Source organism: Bombus pyrosoma, linkage group LG9, assembly GCF_014825855.1.
Source record: "Bombus pyrosoma isolate SC7728 linkage group LG9, ASM1482585v1, whole genome shotgun sequence".
Taxonomy (NCBI): domain Eukaryota; kingdom Metazoa; phylum Arthropoda; class Insecta; order Hymenoptera; family Apidae; genus Bombus; species Bombus pyrosoma.
In genome coordinates this window covers 7,903,569-7,927,464 of record NC_057778.1, presented here as the reverse complement: position 1 = coordinate 7,927,464, position 23,896 = coordinate 7,903,569, and the positions used below count along the sequence as shown (strand labels likewise).

At 42.2% G+C, this 23,896-nt stretch overlaps 2 protein-coding genes across 2 annotated transcripts; both read left to right on the top strand.

Annotated features, from left to right (window-relative positions):
- Positions 1-8,882: 8,882 nt before the first annotated feature.
- On the top strand, positions 8,883-14,211 carry LOC122570578. The gene is made up of 3 exons (XM_043733074.1): positions 8,883-9,373; positions 11,901-11,978; positions 12,798-14,211. Exons 1-3 carry the CDS (start codon positions 9,203-9,205, stop codon positions 13,704-13,706), a joined length of 1,158 nt encoding a protein of 385 aa, XP_043589009.1. The 5' UTR covers positions 8,883-9,202; the 3' UTR covers positions 13,707-14,211.
- Positions 14,212-15,040: 829 nt separating this feature from the next.
- LOC122570577 (protein jagged-1-like) lies at positions 15,041-18,220 on the top strand. The gene is made up of 7 exons (XM_043733073.1): positions 15,041-15,338; positions 15,921-16,024; positions 16,140-16,296; positions 16,692-16,814; positions 17,069-17,199; positions 17,292-17,568; positions 17,653-18,220. Exons 1-7 carry the CDS (start codon positions 15,202-15,204, stop codon positions 17,990-17,992), a joined length of 1,269 nt encoding a protein of 422 aa, XP_043589008.1. The 5' UTR covers positions 15,041-15,201; the 3' UTR covers positions 17,993-18,220.
- The last annotated feature ends 5,676 nt before the right edge of the window (positions 18,221-23,896 follow it).

Genomic DNA, 23,896 nt, shown 5'->3' with positions numbered 1-23,896 from the left:
GATGTTTCGTATCGATTTATATAATTAAGAAACCGAAAATGTTTTTAGTCGTCGTGATGTTAATTAAAGATTCCTAAACATCCCAATAAAAACTTTTGATGAACCCTAAAGAATAATAATGAGATAGTAGAATTATATGTTTTGTAGCGTAAGAAAAACGGTCGAATTACATTTAAGTAGGGGACATCAAGGAGAGATTGGGAATCGTAGCGCCGTGATTCCGAAATTGTTGATTGGTAATCTTCGGTGAAACTAATTAAGGCGGCCGACCAGGATCCACCGTCCAAATTGTTTTCTATGCCGGCTTCCCCTCTGTCTCGACTAGATAGCCTTGGGGATCTTTTTTAGCCGTAGAACGGCTAATGAAAAAAAACGACGCGACAAGATATTTTGCGACCTAATGAGCTGGCATAGCGACTCTTAACGTAATTATCTTTATGATTTATAATAAACGTGCACTCGTTAGTCGGATATTTCTCTCTGCGGCGCAATTTATGGATTCTTAAGAATTTTACTAGCCGCTCGTGACCACGCGAAACTGAAGCGTGTTCTGGAAATAACGGTGATTTAATTGCCGAGTTTTACGAATAACGTAGCTTCTAATGCACAGACTTCTTTTGAAGAAACCAAAATAAACTTCCACGGAGATCGAAATCTATTGTTCGTCTTTAAGTCGAATTTGTTGCGAAGTTTCTCCGATTCTCGGTAGGGAACTCCGACAAATTCGGCAGGTCTAATTTTATACACGCTGGTATAACAATGCGGCATTGTTTGCCAAGGGTGTAAAAGCCATTCGGAAGAAACTTGAAAATCATCACACAGAAGAAGACTGTTTATTTTCTTTTCTCTATCTTGCCGACTTAGTGCCCGGCGGACCCTAAGATCCCCACAAATGCTTGCAATAAGAAGGTGTTCCTTCAGAAGGCGAACCACAACTTCTACTCAGAAAATCGCCGAAAATGTTACGTCTCCTTCAACTGTGATCACTTTAATGGCCCATAATCGCTACTTTCAGAGTATCAAAAAATTGTCGCATGCCGCCTCTTCGACGAAGAGCTCAGCCATCGTTCAGAACAGCCACTCGAACGAAGGAGCCAGGATAAATTTTTTAGACGCTTCTTCCTGAAAGAATCAGTTGTAGGAAATTCGGCGTGGCGCGCAACAAGAATTTCCAGATCCTCGAGAAGGACGCGTGGCCATCTGTGGCGTGCGCGCGCGAGAAATCGGAAAACGCTTTTCGAGATCGTCGACATATGGCACGCGGGCCAAACTTATCTTACGGAAAAAACATGCGGAGGTGCAGCCTCCGTCGCCTGCCGAAAATGTTGCGGAGGTGGAGACGAACGAAGCGGTTGCCTCTCAGTTCCGATCCAGCGATGGATTCGACCGGCTTTCAAACGAAAATTAAGGTTCTTCATGGGGTTTGAGAGTACCTGGACCGATTTGATGCGGATACGGTTTAGAAAAATTGTAACAGATGGTAACCTCGTTTACTTCGAGTACAACGGCGTTCGATTATTCGTAAGTTAGAGTTGCTAATCCGTAATTTATGGTGAAACGTAATAATTAAATTGCGGCTGCTTGTGTGAATTTATATTTCTGAATGAATACACCAATAGGAATACAATTTATACAGAAATTTATTTTGCCTATCAAACGTCATAACGAGCACTGCATTTTGGATATTTTATGTGTCTGCGTATTATGTATATCTTGTGCATTTTCTACGTCGTTAAATTTCCTATGATTATATAAACATCGGCGATCTAGTAAGAATTATTTGATAGAAACCACTCATTTTTTAATGTATTTTCTCAGGAACAAAATTTGAACGCCCAAGATTTTCAAGCCCTTCTGTCGAATAAGGGTCGTTTTGGCAGGCCACTCTGGAAAACTATTCATCATTCATTTCAATAGGTTTTGAACATCGTTGTTTTCTTCTTTAACTAATCAATCATACGAGGATGGAGTTTCGAAAAGCGGCTGCAGCAAAAATTTCACAATTACTAGCGTAACATCGGCAAGCTAAAAGTGCAAGTACGTGATCGACCGGTTTATGTACTTCATATCCGCCGAATCTCGTGATATCTGAGATAATCGTATCAAATCATGTCAAGTGATAATTACAAGCCTGTTCACTCTGATCAAACAATTCAATTCAGAGCGTATCGATAAAAGACATCGGCTAATAAAGTGACAAACCGACGTCTAGTAGGAAAAATTCCCCTTTATGTGCTCTAAATTTTCATGCCTATCACGAAAATGATGGAAATCAAGAGTCAAAAGCAGGATGCCAGACATCCTGAGGACTTGGACGCGTTCAGAAAAGTAGAAAGATGGTAAAGACCAGATCACCGACAATCTATCATCCGAAAGTGAGCAGAAGCATCGGTGTAGGTCAAAGTGACCGTGAATTTTCGCTATTCAGTGTTCGTCTTGGGCCGGGCCATTCTACCACGCGACCATATGGTCGCCGACGACGGCGTGGCCCATTATTTTCTACAGGATCCTGAGCACAAGAATGGAAGGCAGGGGGCAGGGGCAGTTGGCTCTCCACGAAATTGCCCGAAAATTGGCCGCCACTTCTCTCTCTGTTCCCTTCGTTTTTTCCCGGATAATTTCATAATTTTAATTTGAATTTCAATGCAATACTCGCGCCCTGCCAATCACTGCGCAACAGCTTCTCCGTGTCTGAACGTCCAGCCACAAATTAATCCTTTACGCTCGAATCTCTGCTTAAAACATTATTGCACGGATTACCATTAACGAAGTTGGTATTAAGGTAAACGCTATACCGATTTTATTATTAAAGCTTGTATAACGTAGAAGTTTCACGATCAATCAAGCCACGATATATCTCAAAACGAATGTTGTACAACATAATGGTCCGATAGAAAGTTGGCTCAACTTGTAGTTAGTTCTCAATGCTTCTTTGATTCTTAATTTTATTTCGGAATTTCTCATTCGTTTCGTTACTTGTTGTTTCTTGCGAAGGATAAAACTATTAAGGAAAGGGTAAAATAAGAAGACAAAGAGTTAAAACATTCGATAGGAGGTCGACGCTTACAGCTGTCTTCCAGCCGTTGGTCTATTTAAGTCTTTTTTTAGGCTGTTTCGCCTCTTAGCTTTCTTTCTTCGTCTATATAAAATATGCTAAACGCCCGCGGACCCGTGGCGCCCGCACAGAGCTCTCTCCCAACGCTGTTATTTACGAATTATGAATGTTGTAAGACAGAGCATGAGGATCGTGACCGGGCCAATTTTCGCCGCTTTAAGCACCGTATCCTTGATGCGACTTATATCGCCGCGACCCTTGTCGGCTCGAACGTTCCCTAGGAATTCTTAGGATAGATCGTCGTTCGTCGTTGGAAATGAGTTGGTTCCTCGTCCTCTTCCCGTTGAAAGATCGCGGTTCTAATTAATTTTTTGCCGATCTGGATCCGATATATTCTGCGTCAGGGCAGAGTTCAAGTCGTATAGCCAAAACAAATTGACCAAAGCAAAATATCAATATCCTTTCCACAAATGAAAGAAAAAAGATTGTTAAAGTTGAATCTTCGACAAATTTCCTGGACGGCTATCGCGGTCGAAGCAAGTTGCTTGATTACAGAAAAAAGTATCGTTCGAGCATCGCTTAATACGGAAAAAAGCCGTCGTGCGGGCAATCAAGGGCCGTGGATGCGAACGGCGTCGTTTTTGCAGCATTCGCATGCTTTTTACGAGCCACCATAGCGAAACTCTCTTTTCGACTGCAATTACCAGGCCCGGGACGAATACATGCCTGCGGTTGTTCCGCCGCGACGCGAACGAAACGACAGGGCCACGGACCCATTGAACGAGCCGAACACGCGTGGAACCACGTGCATGCGAGATTATCGGACAATATTCTCCGTAGACCATTGTGCGCAGCAAAAAGTGACCGCGGTATAACGTAGGATGCATCGGCTACGCGACAAAAAAGAATTAATGTCGGCGGAAGGAGAACACAGATTATAAGAAATCAACTGGAATTTCGTACCTTTTATGCCGTGAAATCACTGCTGTCTCCGAATTTTTCGTTTCACCAGGATAAACTCAGGTGATGCTTTGCGAAAATGATAAAGAATTCGAAAACTACGTGTATACCTCTTGGTTATCTCGGAGAAAGTTACAGAAGGTATGGTTTTATTACAAGAGACCATAGAAGTAGAAACCACAGGGAGCTTCGAAAATTTCTTGCTGCAAAAGTTCTGAAAATCCTGAGTCAACCAGACAACAAAGACCTCCTTGGGATAAGGGTGCAAAAAGTAGCGGTCGAACCGCAGTTTTCACTTCGACCGAAAGTCAGCCGCAGTAAATTAGGTAATTGTTACCGTCACGTTGACGAGGCAAACCGAACAAGTAGTCACTGTCGTGGCGTATTCGAAACAAAGGCTAAACTCCAGGATACTATGGAACGAAAAACCATTGATTTACAATGAATTGAGGAAGTCGTAGAATCGGTGGCGCCTTTTTTAGGTCCTAACCTAAATCAACACGAAAATTCCAATTTGAAGTTACTGCGGTTGTAAAACCGAGTGACAACGTCGGGTTTCACGTGATTTACGAAGAGCGCGAAGGGGAAAAAATTTTCGCCCGTACCATGTCGAGAACGTTTCGAGCCTTAATTGCTCGGATAACGTGCTGCCGCCCAGGTTTTCAGCGGCTGCTTCACGAGAACGACGGCAAGGGTGACGTCGTTAATTTGACGAAGGAGAAAGCGAAAAATTGATATTCGAGAAATTTTTGATACGATAAATTTCGAAGCAACGCGACATTGACGAGACTTTTTTAGTTGATTCTTATTTTCACCGTAATATTAAAATTACACGGCGAATGTACGATATTAAGAGCATATCATTTTCAAAATTTTATCCGAAGTGCAATCATGTAGGACATAGTCGAATACAGTAAAAGTAAAGGAAGTAAAAAGGGATACTATAGCGGTCGAAGGTTATAAATTTCGGTTTCAAGAATTTGTCAGGCTAACATATTGGCGGATACCTAGTCTCTGGAGAAGTAAGGTATCGGGCTAAATGTTCAATAGCGATTTTGAGATCCTCTGGTTACCACCTGTCCTCCTAGGGGACTCGTTTGAAGAAATCTCTTCGTTCTTCTCTTTTCATTCTGCTTGGCAGCCGGTGTGGCGAGGAAAGCCAGCGCTAATGTCACCCCGATGACAATAAAAATTTGTCGCCAGCGTAGTTGACGCGAGAACTAGCTTTGAAAGCGCTTTCCTTGGGACCATGCCGGCGCTCATAGAAGCAGAACAAAGTATCGGCCTAAATTTTCCGCCTTGCCACGTCTGTTAGCTGACAGAATGCGATTTTTTCGGATCGTGAAGAAAGATGGACACACGCAAGGTGTTTTTTTGGGGATAATTCTTTACAATTTCGCGCTACGATTAAGATTAGGCGACGCTTGCCGTTGTCAACTCGATCGGAAAATTGAAAATGTCGATCGCAGTTTCGCTGATCAACGTCCCTTACTTAGATAGTATTGTTACGAGGCTTTCGAAGAGAAAGAGCAAACGCGGACACTCTGAAATAATATTTGAGAAAAATATTTCCTCTGGCATATGCGAGGATTAAGAGCAATGTAAGCCGAGCGAAGCGAGGCGCAATATTTTTCCAGGACAGATAAGCCGCGGGTTTAACTTCACGCGCCCCGGCGTTTTACAATCCGATAGGCAAACTTCTTTTGTTATAGACCACGTTCTCTCGTTCCCTTCGAACGCGTTCGCACTTCAGTATACCATTGTGAAGCTCGAGCAATGCTCGGTAATATGACTATAATTTTCTATTGTATCACATTAAAATTTATGATACACGAGCCTCGACAAGAAGGAACAGCCATTCACTTCGGAACTACGTGTTCCTATATCGTTTATCGTAAAAAGAAAATCAGCTTTTTATGAAATTCGACGACAGGGGAATGGATAGGATCTAAATCTTGACCATCACGAATATGCGTTGTCGCGACTGCGGCTTCGATTCGAATTCTCTTTAAAAGAGAACGAAACATCATCGTTCGTATTCGAAAGGACCACGTAATCTGACGGAAAATCGAGATTCACGTAATCCTACGTGTGGAGGATTAAGAACGACAAACAATGCTCGCGAGTGTGGAAAAAGAAATCGTGTGGAAGATGTTACACGACGATAGTTGGTTGGTTGGAAAAGGTCGGTTCGTGGTCCGAGATTAGGGAAAGGAATGTTGGTCGAGACGGTTACGGATTACGGATCCTAGGAAAACATCTCGCACCTATGGTGTCGGAGAAAAATCTCCGTTGGGATTTCAAAAGTTTAGAGAATGAAAAGGCTTTAGACTTCAAACACGGATTTCTACTTTAAACAGAGGTGACCCGTGATCTATTAATGCGAAAATCTTTGAAAATATGTTTCCATTTCTGTGTTGTCGTTAGTGTAATGAGATGCAAAATTGTTTACTCGAAGCTTTGTGACGCGATCGAGGAGTGAATGTTTCGGAAAGATCGAAACATCACATTTTTATTTAAAAAACTCCGCTATAAATTTCTAACGTTTTCGTTATACAATGACACCCTCCTTTTAACGTGACGATTAATGTCGTAAATCGAAATGCATTCCGAATTTTTTTCATTAGCAGGAATGCACGAACTACGATGACAATTCAGGAGCAAGATTCCCTCGAGATTCTCCCCCGATCCATGGTCGTGTGAAAGGTTTAAATGGGTTTCGGGAATCACGTGCGGCGTGTGCCGGATATATTTACCATTGAAGATTGATCACTGCGTGTCTGCCTATAATCGACGATAAATATTTGATTCAAACGATACAGATAAGATACGAATATTCAATTGATCGTGTAATCTTGCCGTATGAAATTTTTTGTCAAGCATTAAATCATTCTTCTGTCATTCGTAGCAAGGCTTACTCGCAATGTATACACACTGAAATTATAATTGGTTCAAAAAGAAGAAAAGAGAAAAACGTGAGCATCTCGATAGAAGCAGTATCACGTCCGATGAGAGCCAGTGGGTCTTAAAATCAGTGCAATAATAAAAACATTGGAGCACGGCGCGGCGGTCGTCGCGACGAAATCACGTCGGTCCAGGTGTGAGAAAAATTCCTAGCACAATGAAATGTCATTCTCCATTGAAGGAACGATTCGTCGGCCGAATACCACCCCTAAACGGTGCCTAGATGAATGGCTCTTCTATTCGTGGGCCTTTTTCTATTGGCAACTGGCACAAACGAACGGGCGCCGATCAGCATGTTTCACAGGCGAACTCGCGCGCGAGGGATGCAACTTGGGCCTGTTTAACGTCATCGTATATTTCACCCTACAATCGGACTGCCAGACAAATACCCTTATTTGTACACATCCTGTGCATTGTGACGTGTATCGCGGGGCACCCAGAGAGCACGGGCGACTTCCGGTGAATATGTTCCACCTTCTTTTCTTTTCTCCTGTGCCTCGCCTTCTCTCTATTTCTTTCTTACTTTTTCTATTCTTTATCGGTCGACCCCGTGTGTCTCCGTAGCTACTCGCCCGCCTCTTCCTTCGCGTTCTATTTCTTGCTTCTTTTATATTCACCCAGCGAAGGTGGGTGGATGAGACAAGATCGCGTACCTGCCGGATGAAAACCATATTGGACCGTTCTATGGAGGACCTTTGATAATGTATGTACATCCCTCGAATCGCTATCATTCGACACCGTTCCTTCCTTCCCGCCTCCTACTCTTTGCACGAAGCTGAACAGGGAACTAGGAAGGAAGTGTTGTTGTGCTGCCGCGTTACTCGGATGTCGGCTAATTGCGATTAAATTTTCCTGGACATCGTGAGGATTTCGAAAATGGCGGGCAAGTTCCTTTCTCGTTGTCGCGACAGCCGATTATTTACCTCCTCACAGCTAAAGACGTTCTCGTTTTTGGGAGTTTCTTCTCAAGAATTACCGCTGGCCGGAAACGGATTCCAATAGCGATCATTTTGAAGAAAGAAAGATTTCTCAGAAAACGTTTGTTCATATAGAATTTCACGAACAGAATCGAGTTACTCTGCAAGAAAATGTTGACTAGCCAAACATCGATGTTTTTAACAGCGCGTTTCAACGATGTATTATATAGCATATTCGACGGAAATTGCGAATAACAGCGGAGGATATGATGGAACGCGTCCATCAGTACGTCACAAAGAGACGCGATTTCACGATCGATCGAAGGCGAAATTTAATTTGTTCCGCGAGCAGTCAATTTCGAAGCAATCTTCTTCTTCTTCCCCTTCTCTTTTGCGGAATGACGGAGGTTGCTCCTTGAAGTAGAATGGCGTCCTAGACCATATGCTGGCGACCATACGGCACGTGGATAATTACAGTGAAACGCAATGCGATTGTAATACGAGGGTGGCTCTGCACCGAGATAATATTCGCGGCGACAGATTGTGTGCAGAGCATACCAAGGGAATTCCAATCAACGTTAATCGTACGTTTGCGAAGGAAGTACATTATTTCGATAAGCATAATGCGTTAAAAATCTTCTACTTAAATTTTATGAAATCGCAAAAATAGATTTCTTCCTTGATAAGAAGATAATTATATCTTTATCTTTATGAGATTAAGTGATTAGTCTTGGTAACGGTTATTCATACACAAGAAGGGATCATATACAAAGTCCATAAATATTACGTTATCTCTCTTTCAAGTCGAATCGTCGTAAAAGAGCGAATACGAACGCGTGATCAAAGAGTTTCGACGAAACGAAAAATCGCAACTCTTTTCACAATTTGGCCTACTTTCCTGCCAACAAAATAATTCGGGCAGAAGGACGATGATGCAGTATGGTCGACCATATGCCGAGGGACGGTTCCAGCCCACGGATAATTACAAGGGATGCTACGCTGCCTTCAGAGGGTAGGGGCGAGCTAAAATTCAATGGTGGGGCGCGTGGCTACATAAGGAAGGTACCGACCTCCGAAGGGTCGCAGTCTGCTCGAAATTTCGGCGGAACAGGAACCTATTTCTTTGCTCGTTAGTCACGAATAACACGCTACGCTTATGTTTATTTGATTCTTTTGGTAAATTAAACATTCTATGGTCTCTGTATAACTGTAATCGAGTGTTCGTTTTAAAGACGGCAGTGAACTTCAAAGAAAGTGAACTAGTGAGTGAATATACATTACGGAAGAAGTGTGATTTTTATTGAACATGGAGATTACGTGGTTTCTTTTCTTCGTCTGGTGTACCACGCTTATTACTGGATTCGATCTCGGACCGATCGTCAGAATTGCTCAGTGTAGATCGCAATGTTTGAAGAAGCATACCACTGATGGTACCTGCGATTGGTACACGGGGCAACAACAAACTACTTGTAGCATGGTGAATAAAAATTTATAATTTACTTATCTCGTAATTTTTCCAAAATTTAGGCTGTTGTATACTTTGTTCGAATTATCACCATAGAATTTGCTTACTATTGTTAGTTAATATTGCTAATATTGTTAGTTAAATATTGAAAGGTGTACGAGAAACGAATGCCCAAAGTTTTGAAAGTACCACGAGCACAATGCTGTGTATGCTCCCGTTTTCTTTCCATCCTATTCTTCTCGCCTCAAATAGTAGCGACTGGAATATGTCACGAAATTTTAGGGATCCCCGTGCACCCAACACGATACCGCCAGCTTTAACGTGACCATCTTTCCTAGTCACCCAGAGTTCAAACACCGAAAGGCACGTCGCGTTTAAGAATGCTTCCGAAAAACCAACATTCTTCGTACGTCCTATGTTCTCGGTCTCCGAACAAACAATAAACAATCTTCGACGATATCTCGGGAATATCCAGAAATAATATATCGAGATGAAATCACACGCGTGCGAGCACGTAAGGTGACGATTCGATCGTCTGGAAATCCGATAGGGTCGTTCTACCGACTCGGTGTGACGATAAATCTTCCCCGTCGGTTTTATGGCGCGTCGTGGAAAATCATGGTGGTCCCCGATGTTCCCCACCGTCGAACGCACCCCTCTACAGGACAGACACATTGCAGATGGACAGATGGGAATCACGATCAACTCACGCACAATGCGGTGAACGGCCGCGTGTGTGCTCAGGGCGTTGCTCATTTAGTGCACAGGGGGTGTCCATTAATTTCAGAGAAATCGATGCCATCTCGTTCGTGTACACCCACAGGGAGACCCCATGACTGCCTGTGAATAAGAAAACACGCGTACACACGCCTGTGCTGCGCGTGGAACATCATCGAGAACGAATCGTGAAGAGTTTAAACGCAGGAAGAGGGAGGTGACGATGATACATTCAAATTTATGCCCAGGGAACGAGAGTCCTCGAGACTCGTTTCCATAGGATACATTAGAATAACGATTCTCGGAGGAGGCGAACGCGCGGAGGTGGCTTAATGAAGGTCGCGCGCGAAGAACTCCCTCGTGAGAGAATTACGCCCGGATAATGACGACTATTCCTGCGTTGGAAATTGTTGCGCTCGCTTTGAACCGCCCTTTTCGTCAACGGTAATTGTTTTACTCCGGACAATCGGACGTGAAGGGGAAGTTGGGTGATCGACCGATTGGAAACGAGGGGACAGCGTTTTAAATTGCCGACAGGTTCAGCTCGACGTACCGAAATGTTGCGGCTTTCCAGACCCTTTGATGTTCGTGATACTCCTAAAATTTATGTAATAGAATTACATTCAAAGGAAAATCATGCAACCGAGCATTTTTTGGCTAGACACATGAAAGTAAAATTTCTTCCTAGATCAATAGTTCGCGTGATTATATGAACAAGGAAGCGTAGCGATCGTATATCGTACATTTAATCGTAGTCCTTTCGACGAAGAATGTGGTCGGAGGAAATGTCATGGGGTCGATCGCTCCATCAAATTTCATCGAATACGACGATGATTGTGCTGTTATCGAATTACAATGGGCCGAGGATCGTAAAAGCCATGTCCCCTCGTTCTGGAAATCAATGACTATCCGTCGCAAAGTGAAATAAACGGGATGAAAAAGATCCGTTGTCACGTTCCGTCCTCCACGCATTTACATTTACCCGAAATTTTTATTTACTGAACAATCCGCTTTTACGTACATATGTTGACGGTCATTGTGGGAGGCTTACTCTTATTTCTAGCGTGTTTCTTCTAATATTATCTACTTCCTTATACACGATACGCAATGCTATTCTTCTTGGTTTCGTTTACACGAACGAACTAGAAATCATCAGGAAAAAAACAAACGAACCGAGGGAATTATCGCGAAGCTGTTGGAAGATGGTTATGTTGCTTTTTGGAGGCGTCTTTTGCACGAAGAAAGGGGACCTATAACGTTTCTACGAAACAGCCAGGCTTAGAAGGAACACATCGTGATGTAGGATAATCGGGGAGGGAGGGCAAAGCACAGGGATCTCGCTAACTCTCTCATTCTCTCTCGGAGAAGAGACGAAAAAAAAAAAAGAATCTGGAAACAGGGCTCCACAAGAGACGGTATCCCAATAAATATGAAGACAACAACGACGGTGCCTGTTATGCCTGAAACAGGTTGGAGCTAATTCGGCCCCCCTCTCTTTTCTTCCTTTCTCTCTCTCTCTACCCACCTATCTTCCTCTCTTATACGTTCTTCCTTTTTCTTCTCTTTCCGGCTGCACCTTCTTCCTTCTCCCTTGGTTCTCTCCATGGCCGCTTAAATCGCTCGATTCAACGGTCCGGCCGCCTTTCCTTCTTCACGTTTCTTGGCCGTGTCGTCCCTCTTCATCCCCCTCGTGTACCATCGTTCCTTTTTACCCGTGCGTCCCGTGCGTGCAAGAGCTTTTTGTTCAATGCTGAAACCTCCCCCTGCCACGCTCGCTTCTTTCACGTGTGTATGTTTTTTTTTTCTCTCTCCTGTGTTACAGTGCTGGCAGTACTGCGAGGCCCTCGAGAACCAGTGGGAGAAGACAAGAACCATTTGCGAGGGCGACCAGTATCTACATGTAAGTAAATTTACGGGTGAAGCAATCTTTTGGATTAGGGAGATTGTACTACAAAAAGAACTTTTGGTCTCTTGAACGACATAATTCGCAAAAGGTAGACACGGGATTTCTAGTCGGATTCTGAGTTTACAATATCCCTACGAATAAGCACCGGCGAAAGTATTCGTAACTTCTCGGATGTTTGAACTTTTTCGAATTCAGGCCGAGTCGACAAATGTGCCAATGATCTCGACCGTGTTAAATCGTTGGAAAATTCGGATCGATCAAGCGCGAAGGAAATCTCTTACGTCGGTGTTATCTTTGAAAATTTCAAAGCCAAAGGAACAGACCCAGAAATATACAGACGAACGATGGCGAGACGAAAAGAAAGGGAACTTTCGATAAAGGGAATTCCGACGCGATCTACGGTCTAGGAAAATCCTTAGAAACGGCTACCTGTCGATTTTTACGGAAGGCTGAGTTGCTTTGTCGTGCAACGAACGAATTTAAACTCTTCGTGTATCGAGCTCCGCTGAGATACGTATCTTCTTCAAATATTTGGGGGACGGCCGACTACCACGTTTCGAAAAATCCTTAAATCCAATGTCAATAAGAACTCTTTTTTTATATGATTTCCGCGAGATAAAAAGGTTGTTTCCTTTAAAGAAATCGTTGATTGTTTCTCCTTTAATGCATTCTTTGGAGAACAGATGTCTGAGATAGATAGTCGCTATTCGGGAAGAAAGGGTTAAAAGTTTGAGTCTTCTTCTGCAAAAGCTTCCTTTGTTTAAGAAAACCAATGAAAAAGAGTAAAACTAACGATATGAAAATTTCTTTCAGTGCCCAGCCTGCCAGACAGTGTGTACTTATCGAAAAACTAGACTAGAAGAGAAGTATTTACCATCCATGTTGCCAGCACCGAGCAAGGCACCCATCATCCTGGACAGATTTGACGTTGCTGTAGTGATGCGCAAGCTTTACAAGCAATGGAGAGTTGCTGGATACTATCCAGGGGAACGTACTCCGAATCTAAGGCCGGATACCTGGATTATAGTCGCCATGGAGAACGGCATGAAGCATTACAGTTGGCAAGAATGGATTCCAAAGTTGGAATCTCTGAAAGAAGGTCCTTTGTACGAGGCAACGATCTCATGGAAGGATGTCCAGACTCAACTTCAGAAACAGAGATCTTTAGAACAGGTCAGATTCAATAACCGTGTGAGACAATTCTTCCTAGAAAAGTACGGAGAAAAGGTACTGGCGGAGTGGAGAAGCCAGGAAGATTCTCCAATGTCCGATGAAATATTTCGAAGATTCTTCTTCAGAAGGAAAGACGATCGTTCCGATGATCTGGAAGCGGACAACACTCCTTCCACGAGCAATGCTTATAACGATAGGGCCGATAAGGATCATATAGGAAACAAGGAATCTTATGTGGTTTCTTGGGAACCTGAGACTGGTGGTCTTATGGGAAATCAAGTGACGGACTCGAATTCCGCACAGATTTCTCTTCTGCCTGGGACAAAGTACCTCGTCAGGATCGCTTCGAACGACGGACCCGGTAGCTTCCCCATCGAAGTAGATACGAGGCCTAATTGCGTTCAAGCTAAAAGGATAGATCAGACGATCCAGGAATTATATCCTTGGGATATCTTCGCTGCTTGCGGTTGTGCTGTTCTTTTAGTAATCGTTCTCGGCTTCGTGAAGGTTTGCAGAAAAGGCAAGAGCGTCGAGCCTGAAGAAGTCTGAAGGTGAATCCATTTTGCTTCGAGGATAGACGAATGTTGATGAAGCATCGTCGACGATGATAACAAACTTAAGGATGTGTTTGCTCCGACAGGACTGAATCCTTCTTTAGCAGATGGAAGAAACGACGAAGGAAGGATAATCAATGGATTCTCATTGTTGCAATACCGACAATTGAACCCGCCGAATGGAGTTTTATCGTTGCGTTACGCTCCAAACGGCAATACGATTTGATTAATTAACAATGTAAATTCTATGTCTGTGTAGATATAAGGTCGAATGTCTTGAAAAAGAAACACAACCGAGTTAAGTATTATGTGAAATAGTTTTTAAAGCGTGTGCATGTCGTTGTGAGTGTTACGATTCCGCAACTACGACGATTGCATCTTTGTAAATGTCGACGAGGAAATGTACAAAAGATCTAGCTATTTTTTTATATGTAGTAGAATACTAATTAAATAACTTCTTGCTCAATACGCAACGAACAGACTGTAAAAAAGTTCCTAACGTCGAGAAACAAAAATGGCGCCGTTTGAGGTGCCAATTTCTGTATTTATTTGTAAATAATAGCTCGGAAGCTTGTACATAGATTGAAAAAATAAATAAACTACTTCTAGAAAGCGCAACGTTTCTTATTAGTACCTAGAAACAAAGAAATGTTTAATAAAAAAAGAACTGAATTATAAGCCACCTTTTTCTGTAAGTTATAATGTCAGTATTCGAAAGCTTACGTTTCGGCATGAGCGTTTCTCTTTTAATATCACCATGTAAATAGGATCCCAAATCCTACTTTTGTTGGAGGTCCACTTCCTTGTCTTCGGATTAAATTCGAATAACGAGGGTCCATAGGTTTTTTCGATGAATTTAAGAGGGATTTGTCCTTCCATATCGAATGGATTTACGCTAGATTATAGGGGGAGAAAAATATTCCTGTACCTTTAGGCATACAGAAAGGAGAAATTTTTTGATGAATAAAAGAAAAATTCCCGTTAAATAAGATTCGCAGGATATAACTTCGTTAGGTACTACCTATTAGAGGCAGTGATCTCCCAATTACTGTTCTTAAGGAAATACGAGTCAAAGAACTGTTATTCACGACAAAAAAAAAAAAACGATGATTTCAGCCCGAGGGGACTTTATCCGAATCCTATAACTGTAGAAGCTTACGAATCCTCCCAAGAAAGTTCTAGGTGCGTCCATTTCCTTTCTGTGACGGCGGCGAACGCGAGCTCTCAGGGGGAATGCCTCCTCTCGGCTTAGTCGAAGAAGTGCATTGAACTTTCCCGAGCGAATAATAAACTCGTCGTGAGTCGACGAAAAAGTCAAACGGGGAGAGCGTCACACATGCGTACTCATACGATCTCACGCGTCCGCGAACGCGTTGCCAGCAGCACGGACACGATGAAAAAGTGTGCCGTGACCTCGAACAAGGTCCCGTTATCCAAGCCGAAGCCTTGGACGCGGTCGTCCTCAGTCTTGACTTGGAAGTCAAGCAAAGATGATACTGCTGCTCGCTTGTCTCAGTCTCTTGATCGGTCCCGGTGAACTGGGCAATCTATACAATGGGCATACAGCCAGTGTTACCACGATTTTCGGGCTCGGTGCGCTGCCTTTTGGATTCGCAGCCGGACCCAGGTATCGTCATTAAACATACTTTGATCCGTTTTACGTGATTCGATTCCTAATCAATATTCTATTTATTTTGGAGAGATTTGTTCCGGTGAAAGTCTTTCAAAATTCCTCGCAGACAATCAGTTGTATTTCCGAACATGTAAATTTTGATTTTCATCTCAGGCGGTAGGAATTAATTCGATGTGTCGAATGCTGCGTTTAGAAAATTAGAATGAGAAAAGTTAATCATAGAAAATAATACGTGGCTTTCGAGGGCCAGATTGTAGTATCAAGTTCTCGTGACACATGCTTAACGCATGTAATTAACGCGAGTAATTATGTTACTCGGTCGTTGTCAATATTATCTTATCTGTCAATCTTATCTGTTCCCCTTGTTATCGCCTTTTTCACTATTTACTCTACATATTTTAAGTACCTCCATATTTCGACTTCGATTTCGAAACTAGATCCATTAAATAGCTCATTACCAATAATAGCGATATATCTTGCTTTTGGTACCATTAGAATAAATTGTATCAAATCTGTATGTATAATTTTTATTATACATTCTAGTTAGATAAATAATTTCTTCTACACTCCATTTAGATACGTTCCCAAATGGAAGAAGCAAGCCTGTGAGATACCTGCCTCTCAACATCCAAATTCGCACTACGTTTGTGACGAAGCCGGAGAAGTAAAGTGCTTACCAGGTAAAAAAAGAAACAGCGTGATGGAGTTCATGGCGGACGTGGTTCAGAAAAGCGCAATAAAAAATCAGCGATGTAGACATTTCTCTTTGTATAACCGGTGCTTTTTTTCACTTAGGATGGACTGGCGATTTGTGCGATGTGCCAATCTGTCGGAAGGGGTGTGACCCTCTTCAGGGTTACTGCCGTCGACCCGGTGAATGTCGCTGCAAATTGGGCTTTTATGGCGAGCTCTGCGACAAGTGTGTAGCTCTACCAGGATGTCAGCATGGCAGGTAATCTTTCATCAGTTTTTTTATATGTCTCGGTGAATCAAAAGAAGCAAGAGCAGATGTAATCCATCAATGAATAACGAGTTACCCGTTAACTTAATCAGATCTTCGAAGTGAATATACCAATGGAAACCGCTGCCCTTTTCCGACTCAGGTATCAATTTCTAGAGCAATATAATTTTCTATAAGCGATACGGTTGCTAATGACCGATGGATGTAGTAGTTGGTTCTAGTACTAAAGGCATGAAATAGATACCGATTTCACCTCGCTCAGTGGCAAGTTTAATTCTCGTGTAACACGAAACGTTTAGTCTTTTCTACTCTCTCGAATATTGATCGTGCGGAAAAACTTACATTCAGCGGTAGAATGAACAACTGAAGCAAATTTTCATTTTTAGTTGTAACGTAAGCTTCGAATGCTCCTGTGATCCTGGATGGAAGGGTATGTTCTGTTCGGAACCAATCTGCGCTTCCGATTGTCTCTCCAGCCAGGGATATTGTGAAAAGCCCGGAGAATGCAGGTAAGGTGCAACGCATAATGGTTGAGTAATGAGCGGTTATCAGCGCCGGTAGTGACGGATCGAAGCAATGAAATCACCGTTTGCTCGACCCTCGTCACATTAACGTTCTTAGCTGATAATTTAGAGGAAGTGTGGAAGCTACGAGATTGTTCTCCGTAGTTTACCTTCCTTTCATGCTATTTAACGGGAAAGATAATTTCTTAGTGAATCATTCGTTGCAAGAGAATCAGTCATTTGTATGTTTGTTTTTGTAGATGTCGATTAGGTTGGCAGGGACCGAAATGCAAACAATGCGCCGTTTTGCCAGGCTGCGTGCATGGAACGTGCCAGGGTCCGCTCGAATGTCGCTGTGAACCAGGCTGGACTGGACTTCTCTGTCAAACTCGTAAGTTATCCGGTTTTTCTAGTCCTCGTATCTTCTCCAAGAAAGCATACATAAGTCTACTTAAACTTTCGTTTTATTTTCTCTCTGTGCAGCGGTTTGCTCGCAAGGATGCAGCCGAGAACACGGCGGTTGTCGTCGTCCGGGAACATGTAGGTGTCGCGTGGGTTGGACAGGTCCGAATTGCACCGAATGCGTCCCTTATCCTGGTTGCGTACACGGATCCTGTAAACGGCCATGGGAGTGCCGATGCGAGCCTGGATGGGCGGGTGATCTATGCAACGAGAAGCTGACTTACTGCGACGAGCATTCGGGAATCTGTCGCAATAACGCCACTTGCATTAGCATGACCAAAGAGGATGGCAGTTACAGGTGAATCCTTTGCACATTGACTTTGACAGTGACATAACCAGATCAATCGCTGACCGTAACGATAAACGTAAACTTTGGTTGCAGATGCATCTGTCCACTCGGCTATATGGGTCGTCAGTGTCAGATTAAAACGATGGTACCATCGACGGAGTTGATACCACCGATGCCAGATCAAAATCTTGATTTAGAGGCGAAACCTCAAATGATTTTGATAAAGCCAGAAATAATCGAGAAACCGCAAAGTTTAGACGAGAAAGATAAAAATAGCGTAAAAGACGAGGAACAAACGGTTGAACCCCTTGGACCAATTGTTATCACAGATCCACCTTCTACTATCGATCCTGCTGCTACCGTAGGGAAATGGCCAACCGAGCCACCTACGGAACCATCACTCACGGAGAGAGACGATGAAAATGAGACGTAAAGAGGGGATATATTATCGGCTGTTGTTTATTTAATTATTTAATTAATTTATTTCTCAACGAGGATCGACTTATCTTAATTATATTCCTCGACAGCTAGAAAGCCTAGATGTGATCTACAAGGATTTTTTACCGCTAGTGAGTGAGACATAGGATAAGCGATGTTGTACTATCGATTTGATATCCTAAATAAATGTAGCTGTAGACTTTTGATTGATGAATTTTTAATCTAAATATCCAGATATAAGTTTAAGAATTTTAAGTTAAGAAATTCAAGTTTAACTATATAATACAAATTTAATTATCTTGTAACTAATGTTAGAATCAAGCTGTTCGAAGCATTTCGACTTCTCAAGAAACTTCTCTGGACAGGCAAACATCAGTATCAAGAGTTTGCACTAGAGTTTCCCGTGAAAGCGACCGTCTTGCAACCTCGAAGCCAATTATTGCTTCTACTAGACGGCCATGACGTAAAGAATATGTACTTAAAGTACCACTGGTGCCCATACTGACTTGATATATACACATATTAACATTCTCGTGGAACGTCATGCTCGAGGGGGCATATATTCGATGTTGCACGATGCATAGTGCACTTCTCACGAGTTTTCCATCGACACACACGCTCCAGATCAGCTATCACGTAATCAACCGTCCAAGTCTCGTGTTTCTTACGTAATGCGCTGCTTTAGACTCTCGGAACGTGCACCACTCCGGAGTCCAAAGAAATTCTGCATGCCGAAATGAGCGACTGTAGCTGAAGTCTACGAACTTCAAACGGTCTAACTTTGGACTGACTCCGCGGGATCGTTAAACAAGTTCTAGAAGTTTTGAAGAACGATAAACTAAGTTTGAATACGAAAAAGCAACTGCGACGAATCTGTAAACTCACCAGAGAACTGCTCCGAATTGAATTAAAAACGTGCTAAAATATGTTTTTGATATGCACAAATTAAAAGTAGTCAAAACATCGTTGATTAATTACTAGTAATAGTAAATAGTAATAATAATAATATAAAACAATTAATGTATCTAAGGCTGTTCCATTACATATTACATTCGTTTACGTTTTGCCTCACTGCGTAGCTAATCCAGGTCTGCCGATGTTGGCGTATGACTTAATCGATGCTTTAAAATCTCTATGCTTCTAATTACGATTGCATCACCTTTGAATGATTAAAGCCAAACGTATAAAGCTTTACGCAGCGACTAATTATCTCATTAACTTACAGATCGAAATATACTCGTATCTCGTAGAATCATAATTTTCACGGAACGAGGGTATTTTTAACTGCAATTTTTATAATTAATTACAATAAATCCGATTAGATACACGTAAGCGCAATTACAAATCGGCTAAACGTCATGAGGTAAGAAAATTATTTTCTTATGATAATGGGAAAAAGGAAAAGCAACTTTAGAAGGATCGCAACGTGTATTCGCAATTTGGATTACGACCTCGTTACAACGTTTTGGTTCATTTATATGCCACGTACGACTCGCCATGTATACATAGATTATGAAGCTACATTCTCTCGACCGGTTTTCACATCGAGACACACTATCGATCCATGTGTAACGTGTCGCTCGATAGACTTACTTCCTTCTTCGAGAAATATCGATCTATGAATTTCATCCAGCCTCGTTTCCGCTTCCGGGTCCTTTCTCATTGCGAACTCGCGTTTGTCCTCCAATCCTGTTAAATGTTGTAGATTTATTTCCCAATTATTGCTGGCGACGTTACTCGTGCGTTAATCGATTGAGTGAAAAGCGGATTGGAAATTGCAAAATTTGGAAATTAATAACTGGGTGCTTGAAAGTAAATACATAAAGCATAGAATATTCTGTGGGCAATCAATCTTTTTTTACGTCACAGATCATCGTTACTACACTTCATTTCTTTCACAGGCGAACGATCGCGCTCGCGAATTATCATATTTTGAAACGTTTTTAATGTATCAAACCTGTTTGTCCCAGATTTCACGTCCGACAGCGAGGTAATCTAACTTTTTACTTAAATATTCATATGGTGTGCAACGGTGTCACATCGAAGAATTCGAATTTCACTCGTATTCAAGCACCTGAAACCCGAGCGCGAACGAGTTAAGGATGCAATTAAACGGGTAAGTTGAGGAACGTAATTACGCATTGTGACACTTCTTTATTCGCCGACGTTCGTCTATCATTACTATTAGCCTCGTTTCCAGAGTATTATCATTACGCAAATACGCGATTTAATTCCAGTTCACGTACACACCATGCAAAAACTAATGAGTTCGTTTGTTCTATACATAGCCTTGATAACAGCCGCATCATTATACTCTTTTTGGTGACAGTTCAAATTGGAAGATTTGTTGTTTCTCGAATAACCTTCGTTTCGATAAATTAGGAGACGATTGAATCAGAGATCTTCCAAACTCGATGCGCTTGTTCTTGACAAATTCATTGGCCTACTGCTTGACTAAAGATTAAAAGGGGGATTAATTTCTGTTTAAGATTAATCGACGAATTTGTTCCAAGCGCTATCCCTTTCTCCGTTTGGAAATTCGAAGCAAGCACTGTTGGAAAAAAGAAAGGACTTCAGTTCCGCTCGTTTAATGGAATGATAGAAGCAGTTTCAGAAAAGGCGTAAATCGTCGAGCGATGACGACGCAGGCCGACGTTCCGAGAAGGACGATTATCAGAGCATGCTAAAAGACAGGCCGATCTTTGGATGTGCTTCATTAGCCACGATCAAAGAAGGATCGTACCTGCAATCCAACGATGCTGACTCAGTCGTAAAATTAGTTGACGCTAACGAAGGACGGACGCCCATAAAACTATCCGAAATTTTAAGTGGCGCTCGATCGATCCTGCAATCAAGCTTTCAACCCCTTTCCCGTGACCATTCGTGGAGAATTTTATCGCTTCTAGGTTTCCCACGTACATACAAACATCACGAAAATATTCCAGAGTGTACAGGTGTTAAAGAGTTTTTTAATTACTCCAATCGAGGATATAATCTATCGATCGAAGAATCAAATGAAACAAAGAGAAAGCTCGGTGTATGCTCCGCGAATGTATGAAATTCCTCAACAGGTGAAGTTGTTGCTTAGTTGCAGTGATTACAAAAAAATGGAAAGGAATTTGTAATTAAGCAACCATAAATCTCATAAGGATACGCACACACAACATAGTGTGCACAGTTGAACTGTGCAATCGAATCTGACATTAAGAATATTTATTTCTTGTTTCCTACTTCCTACCGTACAATTAATTTTTTACTGCACTTATACGGCAAGTTCAAACAGAGAAGTAAGATCGTAGTTTCTATTGCTCGATAAATATTTTAATTTAGCTTATATAAGGACAGAGACGACAGATATATTGTCGAGCGCAAAAATTTCAAAAATTGCGTACAAATCGATGTGCAAGAATCGCGATACAAGAGAATATCAATGATACGAATAGATAGGTTGCGTTTGAAGCGAATCGACCCAGATCTTAATGCGCGATCAACATGACTATACGCGTTGCACCAGAAAGCGAGAAAATATGCGCAACGCGTAAAATCATCAAGCCTTCCTCGCGTAATCGACATTCGAATCTAAACTTTGCGTCGACCCACTCAATGGAATGCATGGGCAAAGCCGTTTAACAAAACACTTGAGAGAGTAACGAATAAACAAAGGGTACCGAGGCGCGTGTCTACTTCCTGGAGTTTACCAGCTGATTGCTCAACCTGAATTCGCGTCTCGCCCCCACGCTTTTGCTGAAACTTCCAACAAAATAATGCCATAAGCAAGTGGAAGACAAAGATAGTTCGTCAACGTGGTTAGTAAAAGAAAAATATATAGTCACGACACGCGTGCGGGAGCGTATAGTCTTGTGGATCGTTTTCTATAACGCGGGCTTCCAGGTGGAACGGAGAACAGGAAAAGCCACAAGATCGTTCGGGCGGAAGGGAGGGGCTCTCACGAGCGATTTCCCTTTCAATCGGTTCGCCCTTCGCCGTTCAGTTCTCGCGATCAGAAAATTCCAGATCCGCAATTGCACAAATGTGTCGGTACGCCGACGTCCGCTTTCGAGCGGTCGCCAGAATAAAAATCGACCGGTTTTATTCGGCTAGGGGCCGGAAGGGACAGAGTTGACCGTTTCACCCTTTGGGTTTTCTCTTTCTTCTTCTCTTTTCTTCTCTGTCACTCTGCTCCGGGGGTCTGTACAAACGTCCCCCCCCCCCGTAAATAGAGGGCATCCGTTGAACGATCAAAGCGCAGCGTGTAATTACGTTCCAGCGAGACCGACGTAGGTGTGTGCTCATGGGGAACAGTCGCTGTTCGTGACGTACGCTTGAATTTTAAGTTTCATATCTGTATATTAATTTACACAAATATTCTTGCGTGATCGCGATGGAATGGAAAATATTCCAGCGAAACTTTGCTAATCGTCACTTGAGAGTATACGCGAATCTTTCGTAATATACATAAAGGAATTTTCTTGAAAAATTGTAAAATTAATGGATAATTGCTATTTTCAATAAAATGTTCTTATCGTGCATTTGACCCTAGTCGATAATAATCGCGATGGATATCATTCTTATTTTCTCATTGTCAGTACTGGTCGTAGAACTAGTACCGTAATCATTCTTACGCAATATCGAGCCGGTTATCGAGTCGAAGCATCTACATTACGGCACGCTGACGTTGGCTCCATAGGCACTTACTTAGATGCTCAATCCATAATGCACATCATGTACATGCATGCACCGATATGCTAGGATGCAATGTACTCTCGTAAGTAGCACGATTGCGTTTCTGTCAGGGTCGTACGAAGAAACCGCAAAACGTATCGTGCGTAGGAATCTTTTCCTTCCTTTTCTTTCCCCGCCCTCCTTTGAATATCATCAAGTAATTAAATAAAAAACAATAAGAAGAATGCACATAAATTAATGGTTTACAATCGAAAGAATTATTAAAAGACTTTAGCGTAGCGAAATTAATTAGATCAATTACGTGAAGCTATGGCATAGACGTAACAATGGTCAAGCTATCCATCGAGCGCATCGCGAATTCCCCGAAATCGTCGAATTTCACATGCCGGAATGAACAAGCCAACGCAATCACACGTAATAACGAGACACAGATTTCCCTTTTGATTAATCACTCCCTGCCCCTCGACAATGCGCGCGATTGTAATTATTACGTAAAATAATTTCCCTCCGTCGTAAAGACAAAATAAAACCGCTGCAAATTACCTCACCGATTAGGCGAGCCGCAGTATCGATAGATCCTTATCGATCCATACAATCGCTTGAATTTCGTTGCGTCAACGTTGCAACACGATTCGGGGGGAGAACGCGACGTGTTCCTCCGTCACAGTGTTTCCTTGTTTTCGATGGGCCACGACGTTTTCCATACAATGTATTAGGTTGTCCGAAAAGTGTCTTTCTTTTACAGACACGTCTTTTACAACGATGCATCATTATACAAAAATGGAACAAAATCTGTCAAACGTTGCGATCTTTATCTTGATAGAACAAAATGGATCATACGTAATACGATAAAATGATATAAAACGAAAAATGTTGTGCATCCATTATTTCTTTATAAAACGGAGGAAACTTTTCGCACGACCTAATGTATATCACGGCGATTCACAATTCAACGCGCTATCGTTCACGTTAGCTGCAGTTTTAGTCGAAACATCTGCGAAATTGGAGTCTTGTCCTTGAATCGTACCACATTTTAGAAAAATAGAATGGATAGAAGTTTCACCTTCTAAAACCTTTATTTAGATCGATCAAGGACATTAATTGAAAGGATATACAGAGGAAAAAGTGTGAAATTACCGATGTGTCGCGCATCAGTTTTTAGAGATCACGATATTCTTTAACGACGTGTCCCCGACGATATTTACTTTAATGCGAT